The sequence below is a fragment of the Fistularia commersonii genome, chromosome 21 (assembly GCF_037954325.1).
Source record: "Fistularia commersonii isolate RoL2024-O1a breed Wild chromosome 21, RoL_Fcom_v1.0, whole genome shotgun sequence".
Taxonomy (NCBI): Eukaryota; Metazoa; Chordata; class Actinopteri; order Syngnathiformes; family Fistulariidae; genus Fistularia; species Fistularia commersonii.
In genome coordinates this window covers 11,755,385-11,781,720 of record NC_141304.1, presented here as the reverse complement: position 1 = coordinate 11,781,720, position 26,336 = coordinate 11,755,385, and the positions used below count along the sequence as shown (strand labels likewise).

The 26,336-nt window shown below is 38.0% G+C and overlaps 2 protein-coding genes across 2 annotated transcripts; both read left to right on the top strand.

The window, feature by feature from the left end:
* Window positions 1-1,602: 1,602 nt before the first annotated feature.
* On the top strand, window positions 1,603-13,347 carry LOC147222319 (inter-alpha-trypsin inhibitor heavy chain H3-like). Its single transcript, XM_086168806.1, has 22 exons — window positions 1,603-1,750; window positions 2,468-2,497; window positions 2,951-2,974; window positions 3,097-3,251; window positions 3,363-3,467; window positions 3,569-3,731; window positions 3,835-3,945; window positions 4,069-4,197; window positions 4,967-5,083; window positions 5,156-5,324; window positions 5,417-5,542; window positions 5,659-5,840; window positions 6,474-6,665; window positions 6,747-6,886; window positions 6,998-7,158; window positions 7,983-8,009; window positions 8,600-8,671; window positions 8,776-8,889; window positions 9,998-10,199; window positions 10,313-10,485; window positions 11,630-11,741; window positions 12,515-13,347. The coding sequence occupies exons 1-22, from the start codon at window positions 1,637-1,639 to the stop codon at window positions 12,651-12,653; spliced, it is 2,757 nt and encodes a 918-aa protein (XP_086024932.1). The 5' UTR covers window positions 1,603-1,636; the 3' UTR covers window positions 12,654-13,347.
* A 150-nt stretch (window positions 13,348-13,497) lies between these two features.
* LOC147222318 (inter-alpha-trypsin inhibitor heavy chain H3-like) lies at window positions 13,498-26,079 on the top strand. The gene is made up of 21 exons (XM_086168807.1): window positions 13,498-14,493; window positions 16,417-16,440; window positions 16,995-17,152; window positions 17,232-17,336; window positions 17,406-17,568; window positions 17,672-17,782; window positions 17,864-17,992; window positions 18,711-18,827; window positions 18,905-19,073; window positions 19,467-19,592; window positions 19,861-20,042; window positions 20,516-20,701; window positions 21,392-21,531; window positions 21,667-21,827; window positions 22,021-22,050; window positions 22,139-22,177; window positions 22,441-22,554; window positions 22,659-22,860; window positions 23,193-23,368; window positions 23,488-23,599; window positions 24,260-26,079. Exons 1-21 carry the CDS (start codon window positions 14,371-14,373, stop codon window positions 24,402-24,404), a joined length of 2,712 nt encoding a protein of 903 aa, XP_086024933.1. The 5' UTR covers window positions 13,498-14,370; the 3' UTR covers window positions 24,405-26,079.
* Window positions 26,080-26,336: the final 257 nt, after the last annotated feature.

The following is a 26,336-nucleotide window of genomic DNA, read 5'->3' as shown; positions in this document are numbered from 1 at the left end:
TTATTCCTGCTTATTAACACGATCCTCATTTTAAGGTCAATTTAATGTTTTTTTTTAAGTTACAAATCTCATTTCCAGATATGCATGTTGGCCTTTTTTTTTCATATTTTCAAAGAATTGTCCCTTAGGGAAGGAAAGGTTTTTTTATTCCCATGCTGACTTTTTATGGGGTGTTTTTTTTTTTATTGTTTGTTTCCAAATTTTCAGGTATTCTTCAGCATCTTAGACAGCCATATTCTCGTCAGAGTGGCACACTCGACTCTTTCCATCATCACCCGAGGCGATAAACCAAAACCTCCCTGCTGATAAATCTCTTGTCTTCTTAAAGCAGCATCCCAACAATGAAGTACCGTTTTTTTTTTTTTTTTGTGACGACTTGCTCAAAATTGTACAAAAATGGTTCACGGGTTGATTCTATCCCATTGATCCCTTAGCTGTAATTTTTCCTGTACTTCGGTTTCTGTGAAAAACACACACACACACACACACACACACTCTGAATTTCAAAGTCCGTCCTTCACCGGTAGTGTACAGCAGTCACCTTCACTGATGTCGTCCAGTCAGCATTTTGACTTAGCCTACCGGCTAAATCTGGAGCTAATCAGTGCGTGATGGATGATTATTGACTGTATTTAAAAAAAAAAAAAAAGTTTTAAAAATCACACAAGTGGGTCTTTCTGCTTTTCATACAGTAGTTCACTTTTCTCTTCCACGGAAATTACATAAAAACACACACATACACACATGGTTTGCTGGAAGGGGAGGGAACGCACTTAAGTCAGCACACATATCTCACTCCGGGGCTGAGGATTATGGCAAAAACAAACATAATATTCAGAATAACATTTGATGGTTTCTGATACGTGGGAAAAAAACGCTTAGTTATGGAAGTTCATGTTATATACACAACACTGAGTGTTTTGTTGGTTATGAAGATTGATCGGTTTCTGCTTCATCGCTAATATGTTTCCGTTTCAAAATCAGTGGAAGGAGGTTGAACACATAATCACTTGTCTGACCTTTAACTGTAAATAGTGACCAAACAAGACATCGAGTGCCGAATTTTCTCATACACGCCACTTTTCAGGCAATGTATTGATGGTTATTCATATAATCTCTGGCTCATTTTCATATAACTTCTGAATCATTTGTTGCTGACGTTAAGGTAACGATTTCTTTCTCCATCATTTATGAGATGATTCTTACCGCGGGCTACTGACAAAATAACAAAAGTGAAAAGGTTTTGTGACTGAACTAGAACCCTCAGTCAAAAAAAAAAACATACAGAATTGAACTGAACTCAATTAACTACCTAAATCTGTAAATGGCGTCATTTTTCTTCCGCCTCGCGATAGCAATCAGAGAAAGTTTACTTTTTTTTTTGCTGCAGCTGGTTGATGCTTCAGCGATTTCTCTCACCGAGTGATTTTTGGTTCCAGGTTCACCGTTGCACAAATCAGTAATATTTTCTCTGAGCTTTACAGGCTTCAGGGTTTTGACCTCGGGCCTCCTGCGCTCTGAGTCAAAGCTTGTTGGTCAGCGATTCAGGACAACACACCCAATGTGTGTCCCTCCCCCTGGGCAGAGAGCTGTTTCCTCCGCGGTGAATTCATCCAGTGTTCAGTCGAGCTCGATCATGTCTGGACTGTTGGGCGTTCAGCTGCTGCTGCTCTGGGGCAGCGCCTGTCTCTGGATGCCGAATCTGGCCCAGGGGGCTCTTGTCATATCCAGGAGCCCCGATGCCGCACAGGTATCCGCATACACACACACACTTTTTAATATATTTTCATATAACCTGCTTTTCATTTTTTTTCATTACAGTCGACTGAATGTTTTTAATGTGGTGATCCCAAAACTGCAAAGTTAGTGTAACATGAGAGAGATGCCCGTAAGGAGATTTTAGATTTGACTAAAGCCATAAAAATCAGGCTGATCTGGAATTGCGATTTAAAAAATGAAAAATATATCGACATTCATTTTTCAGATCTGTATTTGAGAGTGTGGTATTAAATACAAACACAAGACGGCGATAACCAGTGGTAAAGGACCAGGGTTGAAGAATGACCTACAACAATCCATTTAAAAAGACATTTAATGAAAAGATTTTTTTTTTTTTTTTTTACATTCTAACATGGTACCGTAAACTTTTATGTTATCTGATTATTTGAGATCTTCCAAAATTAGAACCTGTTAAAGTTCAAATACCTCCTGTTTCCACAAAGTACATATTTTATTTTCACCAATGTTGACATTACGACATTTATGAAATGTTGGATTTTGACCCTTTAACATCAGAAGCGACGAGTCAACAAAACCTCTGCATCATCTGTTATCTGTATTCTACCGTTTGAAATCTCTGAATTCGGTCAGAGCGTGTATTCGGACAAATAAAACCGTAAAATCATCAGCCTGTACATACTGACATACTAACACCATGGTGGTCCACTCTGCTGTGTTTGCATTTCAGGAGATAGGAGGTGTTGCCAGATCATTGCAGGTATTCAGTCTTTCCATGTTATGTAATACGGCCGCGGGGTTCTTATTAAACATTATTAAATAATCCCTTGGTCATTGTTAAAAGCTCAGCTGTTACTAAACTTCAGAGGTTCTCGAAGGGGTGGTGATTAGACACAGATTCAGAAATAATCCCTTTAATTACATAATATGTTTGATTATTTGAGTGAATGGCTGACCGCCAACTTTAAGATTTTAGGATGTCATGATTTTTCTGACCATAATTTATATACGAAGAAAAGCATGGAATAAATGGTGGGTAAGAATAATATTTGAAATTGGTAAATAACCTCAAACATCCAACGATAGTCAAGAGTTGAATGATCTTTATGCGAAAATACAAATACTTGGTTATATTCTACAAATAGCTCCATCATGGTTTAAATATTATTAATATCAGAAAAGAACATCATCTCCTTTGTCTCTTTTCATACAGAAAAGAAGTACAACTGAGGCCTCGGTAAGAAAAGCGGTCACACAAAATGTCAAACAATAAAAAGTGCTTCTTGCTGCTTGTAATAGAAAGCATATCCCCTATTTTCTTTGTTTTTGTTTCGCTTTCCGCCTTCTTGTGTGTCACAGGTGGAGGTTCAAAGCGTAATGGTGAACTGCAAGGTGGCGTCTCGCTTTGCACACACCGTCATGACCTCCACGGCTTTAAATAAAGCAAACGTGTCGCAGGAAATCTTCTTTGAAGTGGAGCTGCCAAAGACGGCCTTCATCACCAACTTCAGCATGTTAGCCCGATCATGTGTCTAAAAATCATCCACGCCTGTGTTTGCGTCCTTGTGTTTCTCCGATTCAATTATTCGTTCGGCGATCGCTCATATCTGGTCTTGTCTCGAAAGGGAAATCCAAGGTGAGGAGTATGTCGGGGAGGTGAAGGAGAAGGAAAAGGCCAAAAAGCAGTATGAGAAGGCGGTTTCTTCAGGGCAGACCGCCGGATTGGTGAGGTAAAACCGTGTCCGGTTTATGGACTCTCTTTTTTTCTTTCATTTAAAATCCCCAAATGTTTCAAGTTCGACATTAGAAGTCATGGCGTGTCTCATTCCAGGGCCTCGGGGAGAAAGATGGAGAAGTTTTCGGTGTCTGTCAACATTGAAGCTGAGAGCAACGTCACCTTCATTCTGACTTACGAGGAGCTTCTCCAGAGGAAATTGGGCCAGTATGAGATCCTCACCCGATTGAAGCCCAAACAGCTGGTCCAGGATTTCCAGGTCGAGCAAAAGCACGCATGCAAATGCTGACACGTGGGTGTTGAACAGCTTCATAACTGAATATTTCTTGTGTGTGTGTGTGTGTGTGTGTGTGTGCAAACAGATTGTGACAGACATCTATGAGCCTCAGGGAATTGCCTTCCTAGATTCTCACGCATCTTTTCTCTCCAACGACCTGCTCCCCCTGGTGGAGAAAACCGTCACAGAGAAAAGGGTATGAAACATATTGCAAATTACCCGTCTGTGTTTCAATGATGAAAAATAATATCTACCTCTTTGTCGTGGGAAGTATTTAAGAAATAAGATCGGGTCGACCGGATATGCTTCTTCTTGTCAGGCGCACATCTCTTTCTCGCCGACTATGGAGCAGCAAAGGAAGTGTGCAAGTTGCGACGGGACACTGATAGACGGAGATTTCATCATCAAATATGATGTGAATCGTCAAGAGAGCCTCGGTGACATTCAGGTTAGCAACGAGCATCCGTAAGAATAAAAATGCTGCAAAATCACCATATTTGTGTACTTCAGCCCTCAATCTTTGTAACCGATTGCATTTGGGATTTTTTTTTGTACATTGGAATCAGCAGTTTTTAGTTGTAGTAGAGATACTTTATCGATCCCATTCACATAATTCACATTGCACAGATCAATCATATTGCATGCATCTACTTAACAGGAAAAAAAAAATGAAATAATCAGATGAGATAGGAAACGTGTCTGAATAAGATACCTTGCAGTAATCCAAGTGGAATAAAGTATCTAAATAAGACTTTCCAGTGTTATAGAAGGGTCTTTCAGTGCAGTAGTTATCGAGAATAGTGTTGCAGGTTGTTTTCCAGGCTCATATAGGAGTCTCCAAATTCCACTTGTTTTTGAGGCGGTTGTTATAATTTTAGTTAGTTAACAATGTTATATGGTTGGTTTTATTGTTTTTAATATACGGGGGGAGGGGGGGGGGGTGCAAGTTGTGTTTGTCCCGCTGCCTGTTAACTGGTCGTTTCCCTAAACCTGGAATGAAATAATTGAGGAAATGGACATTCAACTGCACCTTGAAATACATTTAAATCCGGCCTTTTCACCGATTTACATGCAAATGGTTGTAGCGATAAGACATCCGTGGGGCTCGTGTGTAGAGGAAACCAATCTGTAAAACTACACTCGAAGATTTTTTTTTTTCTTTTCAGTGAAGTTCTTTTATTTCAACTACATTCTTCTTATGCTTCTCTTGCCTGCAGATTGTCAATGGATATTTTGTACACTTTTTCGCTCCATCCGACCTCGCCAGAGTCCCCAAGAACGTGGTGTTTATAATTGATAGGAGCGGCTCAATGTCGGGAATCAAGATGAGCCAGGTGGGACGCTGTTCCACGGATACTTTGATACACACAAGTTCTGCCCTCTGACTGCATGTCGTTCTCCTCCAGACTCGGGAAGCAATGCTGGCCATCCTCAATGACCTCCAGGAGGATGACTCCTTTAACATTATACAGTTTGATCACGATATCATTTCTTGGAGAAGTTCATTAAGCAGGGCAACCAAAGCGAACGTGACTGAGGCCATGGAATATACCAGGAAAATTCACAGCAACGGAGGTTAAGGGAAAAAATGTCAAAATAAACAGATTAATTAAAAACAAGACTGAAATAAGGGATGAAAATATAATCGTTAAATGTCGTTCCTCCAGGAACTGATATCAACGGCGGAGTGTTGACCGCTGTCAAAATGCTGAAGGAAGACAGAGAGGCGAAGAGGCTCCCGGAGCGAAGTATTGACATGATGATTCTACTGACCGATGGAATGCCAAACAGCGGTGAGCATGTGAACACCCCAGAATAGTCTGTGTTATGTTTTTTTTTTTTTTTTTTTTATCAGAGCAAACACTGTTGGATGAAATTAATATGTACTGTGCATGTTGATTCTGCAAAGGTGTGAGTACCCCATCTGTGATACAGCAAAACGTGCGTGAAGCTGCTGATGGGAAAATGTCGCTATTCTGTCTTGGATTCGGGAACGATGTGGCGTACTCTTTCCTGGATGTGATGAGCAAACAAAACAAAGGCCTCGCCCGCAAAATCTACGAGGCCTCAGATGCAACACTTCAGCTTCAGGTGGAGGTTTTAATTCGTTTGTTGGACTTTTGTATTTGCCACATACAAAAGTCAGTATATTCGTTTTATTTAACTTTATTTGGTGCTTTACATGTTCAAAGAACAAATTGCTCTTAAGTCCAATGACAACAGGAAAAATAGGAACAACAGGATCATATGATAAACCGAAAACTCAATCACACGAATAAATACACCAAGATGCTTAACAGTAAGATAATTATAAACATTATTGAATTATAGTACAATGATATCAACATTATTTATTTTGGTGTTTTATTTTCTTTCTTTGCTTCAGAAAACATTCCTTCAGTCACTCCATGTTACCAGACCAAATATGCGATCACATAATGATATTATTAACAATAAGTTATTGTTATTATCATTGCTTTTATTTATAGTAATAATAATAATGAAAAGAAGAAGTAGAAGAAGAAGAAGAAACAGATGAAACAATTGAGTTAGTTCAAATTTGCAAGAAAAAATATAATAATAATAATAATAATAAGTATGATTATAATAATAAAACAACAACAATAATAATAATAATAATAATAATAATACATTTTTATTATTTTTATTATATAGCATGATGACGGAAATATTCTTTAAAATGTTGCTATGAATTTATTCCAGGGTTTCTTTGAGGAGGTGTCCAGCCCCTTGCTTCTTGAAGTGGATTTACGGTACCCTGACAGCGCTGTTGATTCCAACTTCCTGACCACCAACCACTTCACCCAGTTGTTCAACGGCTCAGAGATTGTGGTAGCTGGTCGGCTCGCTGACAACGATCTAGATAACTTCCTGGTGGAGGTGGTTGGAAAGGGGGTAAGATCAAGATACAGAGTTGTCTTGATTTTTTTTTTTTTTACAGCATTGGTTTATGTTTTTTTGTTTTTTCCCTGGCAGTTTGAGGAGGATTTCAAGGTTACAGGCCAGGCCTCCACTCTGGACTGGAATGTGATTTACCCTGATGAAGAGTACATCTTTGGGGATTTCACAGAGCGTCTGTGGGCTTACCTGACCATCCAGCAGCTCCTGGAGAAGAGGTCAGTCGCAACAGCTTCGCCGAAGCTCAGCCCCGAAATGCTGAAGCACAAATATCTTTGTGGCTAATTTTGCCTATCATCCCACAAGTATGTGTTCACGGTGTCTTGCAGCAACAGTGGCAGCTCGGATGAGAAAGAAAATGCTACAGCCAGAGCCTTGGATATGTCCTTGAAGTATAGTTTTGTCACACCGCTCACCTCGATGGTCGTCACCAAACCTGAGACGGAGGACGGGACAGACAGTCCTCTCATCGCTGATAAGCTGACAGAGGGTAAGACGACAGAATCCTGATAGGCATATCTAAGATTTTTTGATACAGGCAAATACGCTGATATTTGAGATTTAAGGTCAAACATGTGAAGCATTTTTAACACATGATTACACCGGTGCCTATTAATGACATCCAAACTTTACATTAAAATACATATTGAACTTCCAACACAAATATAACAAAAAATATAAGTGCATATATATATATGGGATGTAGCCAGGACCTATGTCTGCAAGAAAAGTCTACAATATGAGATACATATATATATATAATATATATATATATAGTCTACAATATGAGATACATATATATATATATATATATATATATACACACACACATATATATATACACACATATATACATATATACATACATATATACATATATACACATATATATGTGTATCTCATATTGTAGACTTTTCTTGCAGACATAGGATCCTGGCTGCGTCACAACACTGCTTCAAACAGGGCAGGATTAGTGCCAGATGTCACCTTCATCCGAGTCAAAGTGGTTTACATTAAACCCTGAAATTAGAAGTAAAAATCAACCAGCGTTAACAGCTGAATTACTTATTCGTCCTGCAAAACCCCTGATAAAAATGAATATAAAACACATTGATCCAGTGTTTTACTGATATCAGATTTTAATTACTTGACCGATGCACCAGTCAGACCGAGCTGCTGACTAGCTCGCCTCTGAAAAGCCAAAGATTGATGGTAACACCGATGAGCAGCATTGTGGACGGTGTTTAAGCCATTGATTCTGTTGAACTGCTGAATGGACCAAGTTTGTTTTCTCTCTTTCTCTGCTTTTGACAGATCAGAGGCAACAGGCAGAACGGTTAGGTAAGAAAAAGATCTTTTTACAGGCGACATTGAGACACTTTGTGCATCATAGCAAGTCAATACACACAAATACACACGATGTGTATATATATGTATATACAGTACGTGTATATACGTGCATATATGTGTGTGTGTGTGTATACGTATAGATGTATATAGCGGTATAACATAAATACAGATATATTTACATAAATACACATGCATACATACATACCTACATAAACATAGATATATACATGTACATATACACACATATATATGTACACGGTTTTTTTTTTAATAAAGAAAAAAAAAATCAGATAATAATTCCCAATAATTCTGTGTATGTTCTGTTCTTTCTGTTTTTACTTGTGAAGCGTCTTTGAGTGTCATGAAAAGCGCAATAAAAATCCCATGTATTATTATTATTATTATTATACATATACACACATATATACATACACACCTGCACATTTGTTTGTGTTGTGTATATATATATATATATATGTATGTGTGCGTGTGTCTGTGTGTGTGTCCATATGTGCACCCACATAACTATAGTTATAGATATATATCCCTTTTAATTTGGATGATTTTTTTTTCTTTTGCAGGTTATATACCAACCCCTGTCCTCTTATCGAGAAACACCAATTATTACAGCAACGCACCACCCTTGTACTTTGGTAAGCTCTGAGGTCAATGCTCAACCATTTCAGTCTGCACATAAAAAGCACACGTTTTAAAGTTCTTTTGATTATTTTTATGGTAATTTTCATCTTCCTCTCAGTGGATGGAGATCCTCATTTCATGATCGAGCTGCCAGACAGAAACGACTCTCTGTGCTTCAACATCAACGACAGACCGGGAACCATTTTCAACCTGGTCATGGACCCAATATCAGGTTGGCACCAGCATTTCAGTGCATTTTAATGTGTTTGATGAAGTTTAACTCTCCGTCCCATTGATGACAGATGTTATGGAAACACTATTTTAACAGCCACTGGTTGTTGCCACAACTTGTTTTTTGCAATGCTACTACTTTCTACTGAGAAAACCATCATGCTGCTACTCAGTGACATGCGGTGTCATCATAAAAACAAATAATGATCAAAAAAAAAAAATTGTAAATATTTCCAATGATTTTTATTTTCAATTTAGCTGAATTTGTGTATTTTCCTTTTCAAATACGGTAAAAAGACCCAAAGTGAGGCAGCAATGAGCTGCTTACTCTTCTCCACTTGCTCCTCTGTCGCTCGCGCAATCGGAGAGGAGGAAGCCATGAGCTGAGGCAGTGCTATTGAATCACTTTATACTTTATACCTCATAGTTTAATGTTCTGTTTAATGTAACAGTGCACTTAACTGCTAATTTGAACTCTGTTTTTATTGTTATTTTGTTAATTTCTTGTCACCGTGGGATTTTGAGAAACATCATCTCGATGTCCAGTACATATGGAGAAATTGACAAAAAAGCTGATTTTGACTTTGAATTGTAAATTTAATTTCAATACAGTATGCAAACCATCCAAACGTCAACTCCGATCAGTGAATGTTCATACTGCAATATATCATTTCATAACAGCTACATGTACAATATCTTTTTGCACTCTTGTGCACTCCTTTATCTTTCACTTGGTACTTAAGACCTTAAGACACCTTATAGTTTTCACTTGTTATTTAAGGCACTTCATAGTTTATTTGAATTTCTTATTCTCCCCTTTTTTTTACCGTTTATACAATTTTCTACTATTATTTATTATTGTTATGTTTTTCTTGTAACTGGCACAACAATTTCCTCTGGGATAAATAAAGTTGTTCTTATTCTTATTCTTATTCTTATTCTTATTCTTATTCTTATTCTTATTCTTATTCTTATTCTTATTCTTATTCTTATTCTTATTCTTATTCTTATTCTTATTCTTATTCTTATTCTTATTCTTATTCTTATTCTTATTCTTATTCTTATTCTGAATTGTTAAAAACAGACGAAATTGAAAATTCTTTTCTCAGGTATTTTGGTCAACGGTCAGATCATCGGAGACAAAAAGATCCCCCCCGATGGTAAAATCAACACCTACTTTTGGCGTTTTGGCATCATTCATCAGAAGTTTGGGGTGAAACTGCAAGTGAGCACCGAGGACATCTCAGTGCTCCAGGACGGTAGGAAGTTTAAGCTGCTGTGGTCGGACACACCTTCCCTTAAAGGGACCAAGTGAGTGTTTGTGAGTTGTGAATATCCTCTCTTTCATACATGGGCCATCCAAAAGAATGGCCTGATTTTCAGTTCTCTTCCCGTCCTCTCTAACTTCTGTTGTATTCCACCAGTATGGACATTGTAGTGACCAAGGATCGCAGTCTGACGATAACTTTCAGAGATTCCGTCAAGTTTGTGATCCTGCTCCACAAAGTGTGGACGATGCATCCATACCACCGGGACTACTTGGGTTTCTACGCAGTGGACACCCACCTGCTGTCCCCCCATGTTCACGGCCTGCTAGGTAAGACACCAAACGCTCCGAGCCTCAGTGCATCAGCAAGGAAGGAGGGTCAGCCAAATACTCATTGTAAATCACCATTTATAGTTTTGAGCAACTTGAAAAAAAAAAATGCGATCCTGAGTGCAGAATAAGCGGTAGAACATGAATGAATGCAAAATAAAAAAAAATTAAATGTTAATTAAAAGTGAATTAACCCCCCACGTCACTGAAAAAATTCAGTGAAGTATAAATGAGTCCTTTGATATATCTGAACTGTTGTTGCAGGACTGCTAATTAAAAAGAAATTTTATTGTCGTTCCATGTTAATATGTCAGCGTTGTGTGTCCCAGCTGTTTATTCCTGCTTCCGATGGAATGAACTATGAATGACCATTACTTGTGGCAATTTGCTGTGACACAAAACCCCTTTCCCTTTCACAGTAAAGAAAACACTAGAAGCCACACAACCTTTTTGAAATTTAAAATGAATTAACACTGCATATACTGTAACGTTTTTTTTTCCTTTATGCTATTTATAAACAAAATATGTATTGCAGAGAACATTTCTGCATGCAACAACATTTTTATATTAAAAAAAAACGTTGGGTGGAAGCAAAATACTCAATGTCTATTTGTTTCCTTTTATTTATGAAATTAAATTATCCACCGGCAGCAGACCAAAAAAGGCCGTCCTCTGTGTGCTGTCATCCTTTTACTGACGTGTGCAAAAATATTTTAACGCGTTTTATTTTGATGTTACGAGACCGTAATAATCTTCAAATCAAATTTAAAATTGCACTGAAAAATGAATGAAGTAAAATGAAAAACATTTTAATTAAATACTTTTTAATTGTTTTCAAAAGCCACAGGAAGCCGTATTAGAGGGCTCAAACGGCCGCGGGTCGCCAACCCCTGAAATACAAGGAACAGCGACGGACTACATTGCTGACTAATACGTCTTTTGGAAATGTGCTTTTCTAGTTGTTTACTTTTTCTTACATCCTATGCAATTCTAAAAATCCTGCATCATCATTATTGCATTAACAACAGATATACAGTATAACATGCCATATCCAAACATGACTATGTCTCAACAGCTTGAAGTGAGGAGGAGACACAGCACCAGAACGATGCAACGCTAAAATGATTTCCATTTCATCCTCTAGGTCAGTTTTACCCTGGAATTGAATATGAGGTTACAGACCTGCGTCCAGGTGAAGTCCCGGAGAAGCCAGACGCCACTATGTTTGTGAAAGGACACACTCTTAACGTGACCAGGTACTGACCATTATGTGCCTGAAACCTCTCAAACCATGGCTTCATTTTATTTCCTTTTTGGGGATGAACACAAATAAATTAGAAATTTATATGTCACCAGACAATGAGGAGAATTCTAGCAAAATAGAATTTCCTGGCGATTCTTACAGCCTTTCTTCGATGAAGTGAATGAGAAAAGGCAGAAAAATAGTAAACACAAATGTGATTATCTAACATACCACAGAAACGCCGTGACCTTAAGCCTTGGTTGTCTGCCGTTGGTTGTTCTCTGATTCTCCCTCGCCACTAGAAAAGAGAACAACCACCGGGCAAACAAATGAAATTGGCAAGCTTTTGATTTGAACCAGGTGAAAATGCAAGCAAGTTCTCTTTATTAATAGCTGTTAATATATGACAGCTGAATTGGATATTCCTGCCGAAAAATAGTATCAAGGGCAGTGTTTCTGCATCGTGAGCTGATCCCTGTCCGCGAGAAAAATACAAAACAAGGCGAAGTGTTTTTTTTACGATATCAAAACGATGGGTTGGGCCAAATCCTTCCCTCAGGCTGAAACAGCACACATAAAGTGTCGGGGACCATCCGGGTGCGTGATTGCACACAATTAGAAAGGAATCGACACAAACACTGATATAAAAAACACTGCAGTAGATGCCATCCTCTTCGCTCTTCGCGGCATCCTATACTAGGAGTGCCTCCCCTAAATGACCACTTTTCTGTTCTGTGAAATGTGGTTTTGATTTTATGGGCTCAAATTCTCTTCTTTCATCCCCAGGGGCTGGCAGAGGGATTTCAAGCGGGATACGAAGAATGGGGTGAACGTTCCCTGCTGGTTCGTCCACAGTAATGGAACCGGCCTCATCGATGGAAACGCTTCAGACTATATCGTGTCGGGCCTTTTCAAAACAACTTAAAGACAGCCTTTTCAATTTCCTTCCCATAAATGCACGGATTCAATTTAGTAGCACCAAATACATGCATAAAATCCAATCAGTTATATAAACCAAATGTGTGTCATTTGCACACATTTGACATGTCCTCCTTGTGTTGTAGTATCGTTAGTGATAAAGAGTAATCACAGCTGCAGTTTGCTTCCAAACTGTTTTCTCAAACTGAGCTGGGATCTGTCCAAAGTGTCTGCTTGGCAACATTCCCAGAGGAATGTAGGCTAGTCACTAATTTAAATAGCATGGTCTGGATCTGCTCTACTTGTAAGGTGTGATGAGACAACTCCATATCAAACAGGCGCCTTATGAGTAAAATCTAACTTGACATGACTTGAATGTGATACTATGATTAGTCATGCAGAAGGAACATTAAAAGATCGACATTCCTGTCAATCAACTACGTGTATTCGGTTTCTATTTGCCCTTATTGTGTTGCTACACAATCTCATTTGGCCTAATAGTTGTTGATTCTCTTAAAATTGATGTCTCTCCCTCGCAAACCGGGTAATTTGAGTTAATTTCTGCCAGATTCTTGCATCATTTCTTGCCCACTTTTCACGATTTTGATCAGACGTAAAACAAAAACAAGGCCTCGGGGATGTGACAAATGAATTTGGAAAAATTAAATTAAATTATGTCCGGCAAAAAAAAAAAAAAAAAATTTTCAGTAATTTCTTGTTGTTGTTTTTTTTTTGCATAATTTCTTGCCCACTTCTCACGATTTTGATCAACTAAGTGAGGCGTAAAACGAAAAAAAAGGCCTCGGGGATGTGACAAATGAAATTGGAAAAATTAAATTGAATTATTACCGGCAAAAAAAAAAAAAAATTCAGTAATTTCTTGTATTTTTTTTTTTTTTGCATAATTTCTTGCCACAAAGTGAGGCGTAAAACAAAAAAAGGTCTCAGGGATGTGACAAATGAATTTGGAAAAATTAAATGAAATTATTACCAGCAAAAAAAAAAAAAAAAAAGGAAAAAAAAAGTGTTTTTCTCAGTCATTTTATCTTTTTAAGAAATGAATTAATAAAAATAGGATATACAGTATGTTGTTTTTTTGAATAATAATTTATCAATCCTTATGGGGAAATTCGTTCTCTGCAATTAGCCCATCATGGATGAACCATGGGCTGTTGTCGACCAGCGCCAGGGGAGCAGTTTGGGGTTTATTGTCTTGCTCAACAAAACTTCAACAAGCTGGGAGGAGCCGGGAATCGAACCAGGAATATCCAGTTCCAAAAACGATAATAATTTGATTTGATCACTGGATATCATATCAGCCCACATCATATGATACTTGCTTGAGGAGGCCTTGTCTTAAAATGCGTCAAATCGAATAAAGCTAATTGGTGAAACATTCTTTCCGGAAAAAAAATTCCCCCAGAAATGCATCTATAAAGGGAAATCTCCATGATTCCTGCATTGAAATGCGCACTGTTGGACAATCAGATTCGAAAACAAGCATTTAGCAGGCAAGTCGTCAGGATGTCGTTGAGGATCATCTTGTTCCTATCCCGTGCCTCCCAAATTACTGGGAACACGCATGAGTCACACACTGTGGGCGATACTTTCCCGTCTTGGAGTACAGAGGGGCGGAGTAAAGCTGTCACAGGAAGACTTGATCCCCACATGCCTTGAATTCCCACCACTCTTGTTTTCAGTCTTTACTCTGGATCTGCCTTTTTATGAACGTCCCAAACATGGCTGCACGACGGAGGGCCCTACTGCCGATGCTTTTTGTCTGCACGGAGCTTCTCTCTCTGGCTTCAGGAGCTGTGCTTGTTTCCCGCAGAAGTGCATTGATGAAGGTAATTCATGTGCCGCTCACTCAGGCCAGCCCGGCTCCCTCATATAATGTGAAGAAAAGCAATATATCAAGGGTCAGTATGAATTCAGTATTTGAGTCTTGTGTGAAAACTGAACAGAAAAACCTGAGCCGCAGCAGCAATAAAGAGGTTGGCTCAAAACCTTTTTTCTTTGTATAACCTCAACTTATTTTAAGCCGCTTGTAAAAATGAACCCGGGGGAAAAACTCCTGTTATTCAAGTTCAATTCAAAATAAGGGGCTTCTATTGGATCACGGTGTTGCAGTTCATTTTGACATCAAACTGGGATTGATTTAAAAATCATTGCGGTTGCAAAATATGGCAGATGGTGTTTAAAATGAACTGCACATTCACCTGAAAATTAAGTTTAGTTTGAACCATATGCTGCACATATTCTGCAATATTTGTAATATTTGGTCGCTTGTCTGATTTAAATATCTGGAGCTGTGTCTTATAAAGCTGGATATGTTTGGTTTCGGGCATCCTCAGTTTTGAATTTTGGGGACAACAACCAAGAAAAAATTCAAATAGAGTACACATCCTTTAAGTTTTGCAGCAGACTAAAGCCTCCCGCTCTGGTCAGCCCATAATATATTTAACAAAGAGGAATATTGTAGTGAACTCTGGCGGGGATGCAGTTTTTCTTCTGCTCCCGGGCAGAAGTGTTCCTCCTCTTCCACTGATGATTTCCACATTATTGTCATCCTATTCTCTTCTTTATTTATAACCAGTTGTTTACCGTATAAATTCCACATGGCTTTATCCCCACATCTGCCTTAGTTCTGATTTTTTCCAGCCATGTTCCTTCATGCTTTTTGAAGAAAGAGACCAAACATGATATAAAGAAGATAATTTTATAGGCAAGATGAGTTTGTTAAAAGTGATCAGTCAAAATAAATGCACATGTAAAAAAAAAGGCTATCAAAACATCTTTTTTTTCAGCAGAATATCCGTTACCGTTGCTGAAAAAGGAAAATAAAAAATAACTAAATAAAATGTTAAATATAATGCAACAATTTCCACTGACTGATCAAGAAATCAGTTAATTTTATGTTTATCGGAATCACAATGCTTTATTGATCTCCCAGGGGAAAATTGATTTTCATTGAAAGCAGCTCCTGCTACAGAGTCAAGTGGGGAAGAATCAAAATTAAACTCATAAATAAAAATAAATAAAATAGTGGAAAATAAAAATGAATAAATAAAAATGTTTTATTGTACAACAACGGCTACTTATACACATAATTACTACATGTAATCATATACATGTACTTGTAAATACACATGGATATACGTTTCATACAGTTTTTTGTATTTTTACATACTTTTAACTTTGTTTATTGCACAGAAGACAATGGAACTATAGCACCGGCTACCACAGGTTCATAAAGCAAATGAGTGAAAATAAGATTTTAAAATAGTTGTACTTTGATTAGCATTTATTAATACTACACAATTCTTCTCTTTTCTATTTTATGGTAAAGGAAGCCAGAGAAGCCCCGGGCCATGAGTTAATACAGATGATAAAGAAATCATCACAAAATGAAATGAGAAATTACTTGTTGTATTTTATTGTATGACTTTTAAACCTTCCCAGATTAACAAAAAAAAAAAAAGACAAGTTGGGTGGGCTACCTAATTTTTGTTTTGAACTGGGTTTTATGCATTAATACATGGGTTGTATGGAAAGAAACGAAGGTTTAATTAGACCGAATATGAGTTTAAACGGGGTTGGTTGTGTCTGATGAGGATCTATGAACCCTCAATGAGCAGAGCAGGCCTCCTCCTCTCTTGAGTGACCGACTCTCTTGTTGGACAAGGATGCGTCTCTAACGCCGCTCCCAAACCAACTGTCTTCTCTTGCCAGAGTCCAGACACTTGATCTTCTTTTTTTTGTCTTTCCAGAAAAGAAGCACAGAGATCTTGAATGTAAGTAACTCCATAATAACATCAAAGAGCCTCTCACTGCTCTGCCGTCAAGTTCATTTCTTGTTAAACATGGTTACAATAATGCTAACGAATAACTTAAAACTACGGGCCGCGAGACTTCTGTTTTCACTGTTGTTATTGTTTAGCCGTTCATTTCTCTCATTTCTCTTTTATCAGCCCTTATTTCCAGTGGTCTTGAAACAGAGCAGAGGTCAGATGGCAAATTTGTTGCAAGATGGTTTCCCCTTTGACTGTATGTGTGTGTTTATTTCCTTTTTCTTCTTCCTCCTCTTCTTCTTCATCAGCGAGGTTTATGGCCAGGTGGAGTTTTATTACTGCCACTATTAATTTTTCGGGTTATCCCTCCTCATCTCCTCTGTGTGCCTGAATGGACCCAGATTTCTAACTGCAGTCAACAGACGTGATTAGATAATCAAATGGGGATTTCATTCGATAATAGAATCAAATAAAACAGATGACCTGACCACCAGTTGCCAAAAATGCCGTTTTCTTCACACTAACACTCTTTGGCGCCCTGATTTTTTGTCGTGCAGATGGTGGAGGTGAATCGCTTTCTAGTGGACTGTACGGTGGCGTCCCGATACGCTCGCACCGTAATGACCTCCTCCGCTCAGAACCATGCGAATGTCTCGAAGGAGATCTTCTTTGAAGTGGAATTGCCGAAGACGGCCTTCATCACCGGTTTCACCATGTAAGTGAGAACTAAATTATCATTACAAAGACCACTGGATCTCTTCACCTCAAATTAATGTCTGGCGCCCCCCCGCCAGGGAAATCGATGGTGAGGTGTATGCTGGTGAGGTGAAGGAGAAAGAAAAAGCCAAAAAAGAGTATGAAAAGGCTGTTTCTTCGGGAAAAACATCTGGACTGGTGAAGTACGGGGAATTTTAGAAATTATTTTGACCGGGGTATCACACCCGCCTAATGAATTTCAATCATTTCAGGGCATCCGGGAGAAAGTTGGAGACTTTTTCCGTATCCGTCAATGTTGCCGCCCAAAGCAACGTGACGTTTGTTCTGACTTATGAGGAGCTCATTCAGAGAAATCAGGGCCGGTACGAGATTCTGACCCGAGTTCAACCCAAACAACCGGTCCAGGACTTTCAGGTTAAAAATAACTCACCGCCTTTATTCGACTTGATTTGTTGGTCAGCGGTTGCCGATGTAAACATTGATCTCGGGCATTAATGATGGGTGTCTGTGGAAGCAGATTACTGTGAATATCTACGAGCCCCAGGGAACCGCTTTTGTTGAAGCCACCGGAACCTTCATCAGCAACGATTTGCTCCCGCTGGTGAAGAAAACAGTCACAGACACCAAGGTAAAGTCTGAATTTATTCAGTTTATGGAAGGTTAAACACGCATGTGGTATTTTCCATTGAAGTGGATCTCTGTGTTTCAGGCGTATATCTCTTTTTCGCCGACATTGGAACAGCAGAGGAAATGTCCAAAATGTCCGGGCACCTTAATCGACGGGGATTTCATCGTCCGGTATGATGTGAGACGGGCAGGAAACCTCGGGGAAATTCAGGTCAGCCGCCTGCAAAGACGGTACAGCTGCACGTGAAACAGGCCGACACCGGGCGGGCGTCGATTCACACATTTCAACATTTCTGAACATCAACATTGGAAAAGAAATGCACTTTTCTAAATAGCTTTTGGCTACAGTTGAATGTCTGAGTATGACTGCTTGAGATGACTGCACAAATGTTATTTTGAAATAGACAAGGCTGTCACAAATAGTTAGGAGGTCAGGCTTAGTCAGGCATTTTTTTTTTTCTCTCACAATGTTCTTGATCCAAGAAATAATCCACACGAAAAAAATCAATATGAACCTTGTTGACTAGAAGTAGCTTATATTTGTCACACATACCAATATTTTAGCTATAAAAAACCCACATCTGCTGTACATCGCAATTTGAAATCACCAGTGTCTCTGGTTGTGTGACGACATGAACATAACAAACAAGCTTGGTTCAATATTCAGCAGATATAAATACAATGCAAAAGGATGAACTCGTGAGGTCACATTTTGCTAAAATAGCATGAATTTGTGAAACAAAACAAGAATAAAATGAACTTTTTACATTCGTTTGAAATCACCGGATGATATCTTGAAACTGTCCTCTGCCGTCCTTCACAGTGATTCAGAAAAAATACCAGTTTTCTCCGCGTCTCTGTTTAACGCCGTTAATAGTTCAAACGTGCTACTGTGTCGTATCTCCATGTTTATTTATGTTTTTCCACAGATTGTCAATGGATACTTTGTCCACTACTTCGCTCCACCCGACCTCCCCAGGGTCCCGAAGAATGTGGTGTTTGTGATCGACAGGAGCGGCTCGATGAGCGGAAGAAAGATCGAGCAGGTGAAAACCAACTTGGAAGCAAGTGAAATGCGTTTTCAGCACAAAAAACAGCTACGTGAACTTGTGAAACTTTGCAGACCCGCATCGCAATGGCAGCCATCCTGGAAGACGTCCACGAGGATGACCACTTTGCCATCATCCAGTTTGATAATAAGATCATCACCTGGAAAGATTCTCTTACCAAAGCATCCAAACACAATGTGAACAAGGCCATTGCCTACGTCAGGAAAATAAGAGACAATGGAGGTTAGAGGGCCGGTTTTAATGTCAACTTCTGTTTTGCAATGATGACATTTCGTCCTAAGTATTCAGAAAAATATAAAGTAGGATTATTGACAATTTGCTACCATTGTTGCCAGGTTTCTTTGTAATATACCAGCCAATAAAAGATTAACTGGAATAGTCGCATATGGCTTTGAAACTCAAAACATAAATAATCATCAGAGAGGATTATTTACATTTTTTGTCTGTCCTACCTTTCAATCAAGCAAGGCCAACATTCATCATTCCAATAATCATGTAGTTGTTCTGCTTTTCTTGTAATGCCATTTCTGTCACATTTAAGAGTTTGAGATAATCATAACTCATAGGTCCATGTTGTAAACACTGTAATATCTTCAATGTGTCTCTTCCTTTTAGCGACTAATATCAATGACGCCCTGATAAAGGCAGTTTTAATGTTGTTGAGAGACAGAGAAAATGGAAAACTTCCACAGAGGAGCGTGGATATGATTATTTTGTTGACTGACGGAATGCCAAACTCTGGTAAGTCAACATAACTTTGAAGAACGTAGTTATATCCAGTATGCTATAATAATAATCATAATAATAATGTTGATTTTGATATTAATAAATAATTAAAAAGAAGACAAAAACATGATTTTGTGGAGTTATACTACCTTGTGCATTAAAACTTGGCTCATGAATGGAACAATTTGATTCTCAAAAGAATTCAATTGTTAAAACCATGGACATACAATTGGAGCCTTTACAAGTGAACCTGTGTTTCATGCTCACATATCTAATCCCACAGGAGTTTCCAAACTGCTGATAATCCAGAAGAATGTGCGTGAGGCTATTGAGGGGAGGATGTCTCTGTTCTGTCTTGGATTTGGGAATGATGTGGATTACTCCTTCCTGGATGTAATGAGCAAACAAAACAAAGGACTTGCACGGAGAATTTTTGAAGCTTCAGATGCAGCTCTTCAGCTACAGGCAAGCTGTATTAAATTATTATTTAATCATCCATATTCAGTGCGTACCCAGGGTCAATCATGTGGTCGGTTATGTTTTTTTAACAAGAGTCAAAAAAAATTGTCAACATGAAAAATAGAATACTAATCATTTCAGGCACTCGAAAAATGATCTATATTTCACATTAACGAAAATATGTTTCAGTGATAATCCATCACCCAGTGAAAACATTTGGGCATAGGTTTTTAATTTGGTATCAGAGGTCATCTCAGTAGATAATCTCAATGTTTTACATATTACTTCACACATATTAATACATATTAAACAGAGGGCTCTTGAAGGGGAACACCAAACTTTTAACCTGATGATAAATAGACATTTTAAACGAAGAAAAAAAACACATCGCTCTATACCTCAATAATGGTTAAATGTTGTGTAACTGTTGTTTTGAATAACAAGACACTGGTGCTGTGTTTGGGCGGACTTTGCTACAGGGTTTCTATGAGGAGATATCCAGCCCTTTGCTTTCAGAGGTGAACCTGCGTTATCCTGAAAATGAAGTGGCCATCGTGACCAAGAGTAACTACAGCTATTTGTTCAACGGCTCGGAGATCGTGGTGGCTGGTCGTCTTGGCAACAGCCTGCAGGATAACTTCCTGGTGGATGTGTTTGGCCGGGGGGTGAGCAACTGAAAGAAACCAGTACATGCACTTATTCCTTCCTGACAAATCAATCAGTTCCTTTATGAACGAATATTGAATGAGCATTAAATCGAGCGGTTTCTAAATACAGAGTTTTTATTCAATAAATGCGGATTTCCGAATGCATTTGCGCCCAGCATGTAATTGTACAGTGGATCCTAATTTCTGAAGTCATAAGGTGGATTAAGGTTATGGATCAGAAAAAAATATTTATTATCCGGCAAAAATTGGAAACCAGACCATTCAGATCACAGACGCTCTCATCCTCCTCATGATAATAATAATCGGGGCACCACATGCAGAGCAGGGCATGTGTGCAAGATTATTTTCTTTTATCCGATAATTCTCAAAAATCATCAGAAGGAAACTAAATGAATGATATCTTTTACATTTTTTTTCTCTCACAATGCACTTGATCCAAGGAATAATCCATCTGAAAAAAATCTATATGAGCCTTATTGACTAGAAATAGCTTATATTTGTCACACATATCAATGTTTGAGTAATAAAAAAAATTGCTTTCAAATTTAATCAACCCACAACATCTGCTGTACATTGCAAGTTGAAATCGCCAGTGTCTCTAATCGTGTGACGACATGAACATACCAAACACAGAGTGGAAATTATTTTTTCTCATTTCTTTTCTGTTATATACCTCATCTCCCACAGCCTGAGACAGATTTCCAAGTGCAGGGAAAGCCTAGTTCAGTCAACTGGGCTGACGTGTACCCAGATCAGGAGTACATCTTTGGGAATTTCACAGAGCGCCTGTGGGCCTACCTCACCATCCAGCAGTTACTGGAGAAAAGGTGTCTTTATCTGTACAACTTATGTCAGCTTTATCCTTCTACAAAAAAAAAAATCACGATGTAGTTAATCAACCTGACTCCTTATAATACACTATTTGTCATTGATAAGCATTTAACAATTTATTTTTTCCTCAGGGACATTGCTTCTCAGCAGGAGAAGAAGCGTATCACGGACAGAATCCTCGACATGTCCCTCCATTACAACTTTGTCACTCCGCTCACTTCCTTGTTGGTCATCAAGCCTGAAACGGAGGACGGAAATAAAAGCCCTCTCATCGCTGATAAAATGACAGAGGGTAACAGAAATTTGACCCGTTGAAGTATTTTTAACATTTTTCTTTGACTAAACAAGAGCGTACATTTATGGTTTTTATCCAAAAAAACGTCATTCAAAGATGCGCAAGGGTTTCAAATGTAAAGTTGAGCCTTTTCTGCGTGTTGTAAAGTTTATTTTGAGTTGTCAGCACTTTTTCCTGTCCTATTTCACAGGGGAGCGGCAGAAGGCAGAGCAGATGGCTGGTAAGACACTCACTATTCACTTGATTCAAAGGAGATTTTGGTCATTTTTAGTTTGGACCAACTAACAGTACTTTCTTCATGTTGTTAGCTTATCCTGCATCCTTCGATGATCCTGTGCAGTCTGATGGTATAGTGATTGCATTTTGGGGATTTCAGTTTTTGTGGTGTATTGGACTCTCTGCAAGTCTCCTTTATCTTATTTTCTAAAATAATGATACTGTACTATTCACCAAACACTTAAGTCTTTTGCACTAATGAGATGAGAGGAGAGAGTTATTTGTTTATGTTGCTGGGGAAATAATTATTTGTCAGTTTGACGTTGTATTTGAGAAAAAACAAATATTAAATATACATTTTGTCACTCATTCCGTTTTAATGATGCTTGCACAGTGGATGGAGATCCACATTTCATGATAGAGCTTCCAAGCAAAGATGATGCACTTTGCTTTAACATTAATGACAAACCTGGAAACATATTTAACCTGGTGAGAGACACCGAATCAGGTAAGAAATCTCTTTTTGAGCAAATTTCGCTTCCCCCCCCCCCCCCCCCCCCCAAAAAAAAAAAAAACAGAAGAAGGGACACTAAACATCTAATTTACTCTCAGGCTTTGTAGTGAACGGGCAAATTATCGGCAAGAAGAAAGCTGTCCCAGACAGTAAGCCGAACACCTACTTTGGGCGATTTGGTATCATCCACCGGCAGCTTGGGGTGAGGCTGGAGGTGAGCACCCAGAATATTTCAGTGCTCCAAGATGGGAAGCAGATCACTCTTCTGTGGTCCGACAAAACCTCGATTAAAAACACCAAGTGAGTTGTATTCATACGTTAAGCTTATCTTACATGTCTGAACTATGTCACCTGTAACTAGCGTGTGAAGATTTTCCGAATCTTCTTTTTCAAAATTAAATGAAACTGGAAAATGTCATTTTAGAGGAAGCAGAATAGATTACAAAGTAAAGAGCGACTTTACAAAAAAAAAGACATTTGTTGCTGCTGAGTAAGATTAAAACATCCCCATGTACCTTGCGACATGTTTCACTCCCTTAAAATAAGAAACAAAAGTAACAAACGACAACAGGTCCACTGAATTTCTCATAATCATGTGTTTTTTGTTTTTTTTTCTATATGATCTCCTCCAGTATGGACCTAAGGCTGTCAAAGAATTGCAGCCTGACCGTCACTCTGAGACATGCCATTAAATTCATGGTCATCAGACACACAAAGGTGTGGAGGAGACGACATCAACAACAGAACTACCTGGGTTTCTACACACTGGACAGTCACCACTTGTCCCCTTCAGTCCACGGCCTTCTCGGTGGGAACACGATGAGATGCTTGAGAGTTTTCCCTGATGATGATCTGCTGCTTTAATTGATGTTTTATGTTTGTACAAAAAGTAATTATCTGAATAGAACTGTCCTCTGCCCCCCCAAGGTCAGTTCTACCATGGCATCAAGTATGAAGTGACAGATTCAACCACAGCAGAAGTGGAGAAGAAAGCAGATGCCATCATGTATGTGAAGGGACACACACTGAATGTGACCAGGTAAGCGTGTCTCTTGAGATTGGAGTTTTAAGTTTAGGGTTTAGACATCATTAAAATAAAGAATATACAATCATTTAAGGTTTAATCTTTATGTTGAGCACAATAAGAAGTGGTGTGATCTCACTTTTATTAAAATGCATGTGAGAGGCTTTGAGGTGCACTTGCTGTTCAGAAGTCTGTCGCACACTGGAATGACAAAGAGCTTTAAATTGCATTTTTAAAAATCAAAAGTGACATTTTCTCTAGTTTTGATAAGTGAATGTTTTTTTCTTCAAGCACTCAAAATTTGCATGTATGATTAAGAGAAATGTTCTCTCTCTTTATTTCCCTTTTGTTTATCCTCAGTCCCCATTTGTTAATTTTCAGGCTACCCGTTTACAAATGTTCTTATATCACTCCTATATTTTATCTCATTATAAGGTTTTTCCATAGTCATGCTGTTAAATGAAGGCTTACCTCCTTAATCACTAAATTTCCTTTCAGAATATTAGAATCTGCCAAGGTACCACAAGAGGTACCACAATACTGCCCAAATTGCAAGATGATTTTTTTTGAAAACACCTCAAGGGTATTCAGTAATACCCTTAAATAAATGCAGGGTGTTCCTGTGCATGTAATAGTGTATCCATATTTTCACCAGTGGTTTTCTCTCATTTGCAGACACTGGCAGAGGGACTTCAGTACAGATGTGAGGGATGGGGAAAGTGTGTCCTGCTGGTTTGTTAACAATAATGGAATGGGTCTCGTCGATGGGAAAGCTGCTGATTATATTGTGCCGGACCTTTTTGTGTCGGAAACGTTTTAACTCAGTGAGATTTTTTGGGTTTAAATCAGAGCTATAAATTATGTCACCATGGCATTGTACTGTAAATGATATCAATAGCAGTGCCTTTCAATTTAAACACATTACACTCACAGCTTTGAAATTCTTCTACAAGACATCATACAAGCCGAATTTTGATCAGGTTTTTTTTTTATTGTTTTCAGTGTTAGTGAAAATTGTGGAAAATGTAAATTCAAATTAAAAAATGATATCCCATCAACATTGTTTGATGGTAATAAGGCAAACATTTTTTTACATTAGTCTGCATTTCTGGCCACAGCCACTAGGAGGTTCAGTTGGCCCCTGAACCAGTGGACTAAGCACTTGACAGTTTTCAGTCCACTGTGGAAAACACAGTTTATACACAACATCTAAAGTAAAAGATAATTTAGGATTTGGACATCCAATTCAGTACCATTATACTGAGTAAACGTCATAAGCTAAAGCAATTATATACATTTTCATATATACATTTTCAAACTCGTGTATGAATGTACACAAACAGGGATGGGGGACGAGATATTTTCTCATGGAGGAAATATGACAGAGCCACTATGATTTGTAGTTACTTCACTGTTAGTCTAAAAGCACAATCTGTATGAGGCTGGGTCGTGTGCTTATTGTTATTTTATTTTTTTGAATATATTTTCTTCTATCATTTAGTGTTTCTAGAACCACAATGATGTATATTCCTTTTTTATACTATTTTGATTCTTAAAAAAAAGTAAGCTTTTTTCAAAGTTGATAAATAATCTGAAAAACAATGTAGATGTGTATTTTGTTAATTGTTGTTAATTGCAGATATTGATATAAATATTCCCTCCATGAATGTAAACATTTTAAATATACACCAAGCTTTAAGTACCTAAGTTTTCATTTTCTACTTTAGATCATACAATTGTCATTACAAAGAGAATTAAGGCTAATTATTGTCATTATTGATCTAGGTGTTTACAATGCTCTTTTCTTTCCCATTTTCTGTAATCCAGCATTCAACCTATGGTTAAGTTCCTTAGTGCAGTGAACATTTATCTCAGAATGGGGATGTATGCTATCTCATTTGGTCTTTTTCGCCCTGATAGCATAGTCATTTACCATATAAAAGTCATGTGTATTTGCTATATTTTAAAAACAGACCACTTTTTCATTTGACATTTGATAGAATCAGATTTGTTACTTGTTTGATAACATCCATTCATCAAATGATATGTCAAAGAGGTAATTCTCTTGGTTGTTGTTTAAGCTAACAAATGGCTTTAAATGTGTCACACAATATATTCTGTATTTTTGTAGTTGTTGTTTTTCTTCTTTTTTTGTCTCATTTAAAACTAACCATACAAAATCAAGGAGCAATAACATGAGTTTTCTTTTTGTGTTTTGTGTTTTGAGTCACATGAACCTGCAGAGAATCGCTCCCTACCACTCAGTGATAATGAGTTAGGTTGATCAATTTTAGTGATGTTAACAGAGATTACATTTATCTGCTCCACACTGAAACATATAATTTTCTATCAGTTTCTAAAAAAAAACAACATAAAATAAAGCCTAATAGATTTAATAAAGGACCAATGTGTTGTATATCTGATTCTCTAACAACAAGGTTTCAGGTGCTCTATCTTTTTTATATATGCTTTCAATAAAACTATTTATGTCCAAAGTTGTAATGTGCATATAGTATTGATGACCTGCTTAAAATCACAAGAATTCCCCGCATTCAGTTGTGCCTTGTTATTTTTCGTAGATGTTCATATTTGTCGCACAGAAAAAGCACAACTGATAATACTTTGGAATGCCTTGTCCTGATATGACCTAAACAGTGTGTACACTGCCAGCCACAATATGTGTGTTTTTACCACACTTGGCTGTGCTTTGGCACCTGCACCTTGATTTACACAGAGATATCTTTGTGTCAAT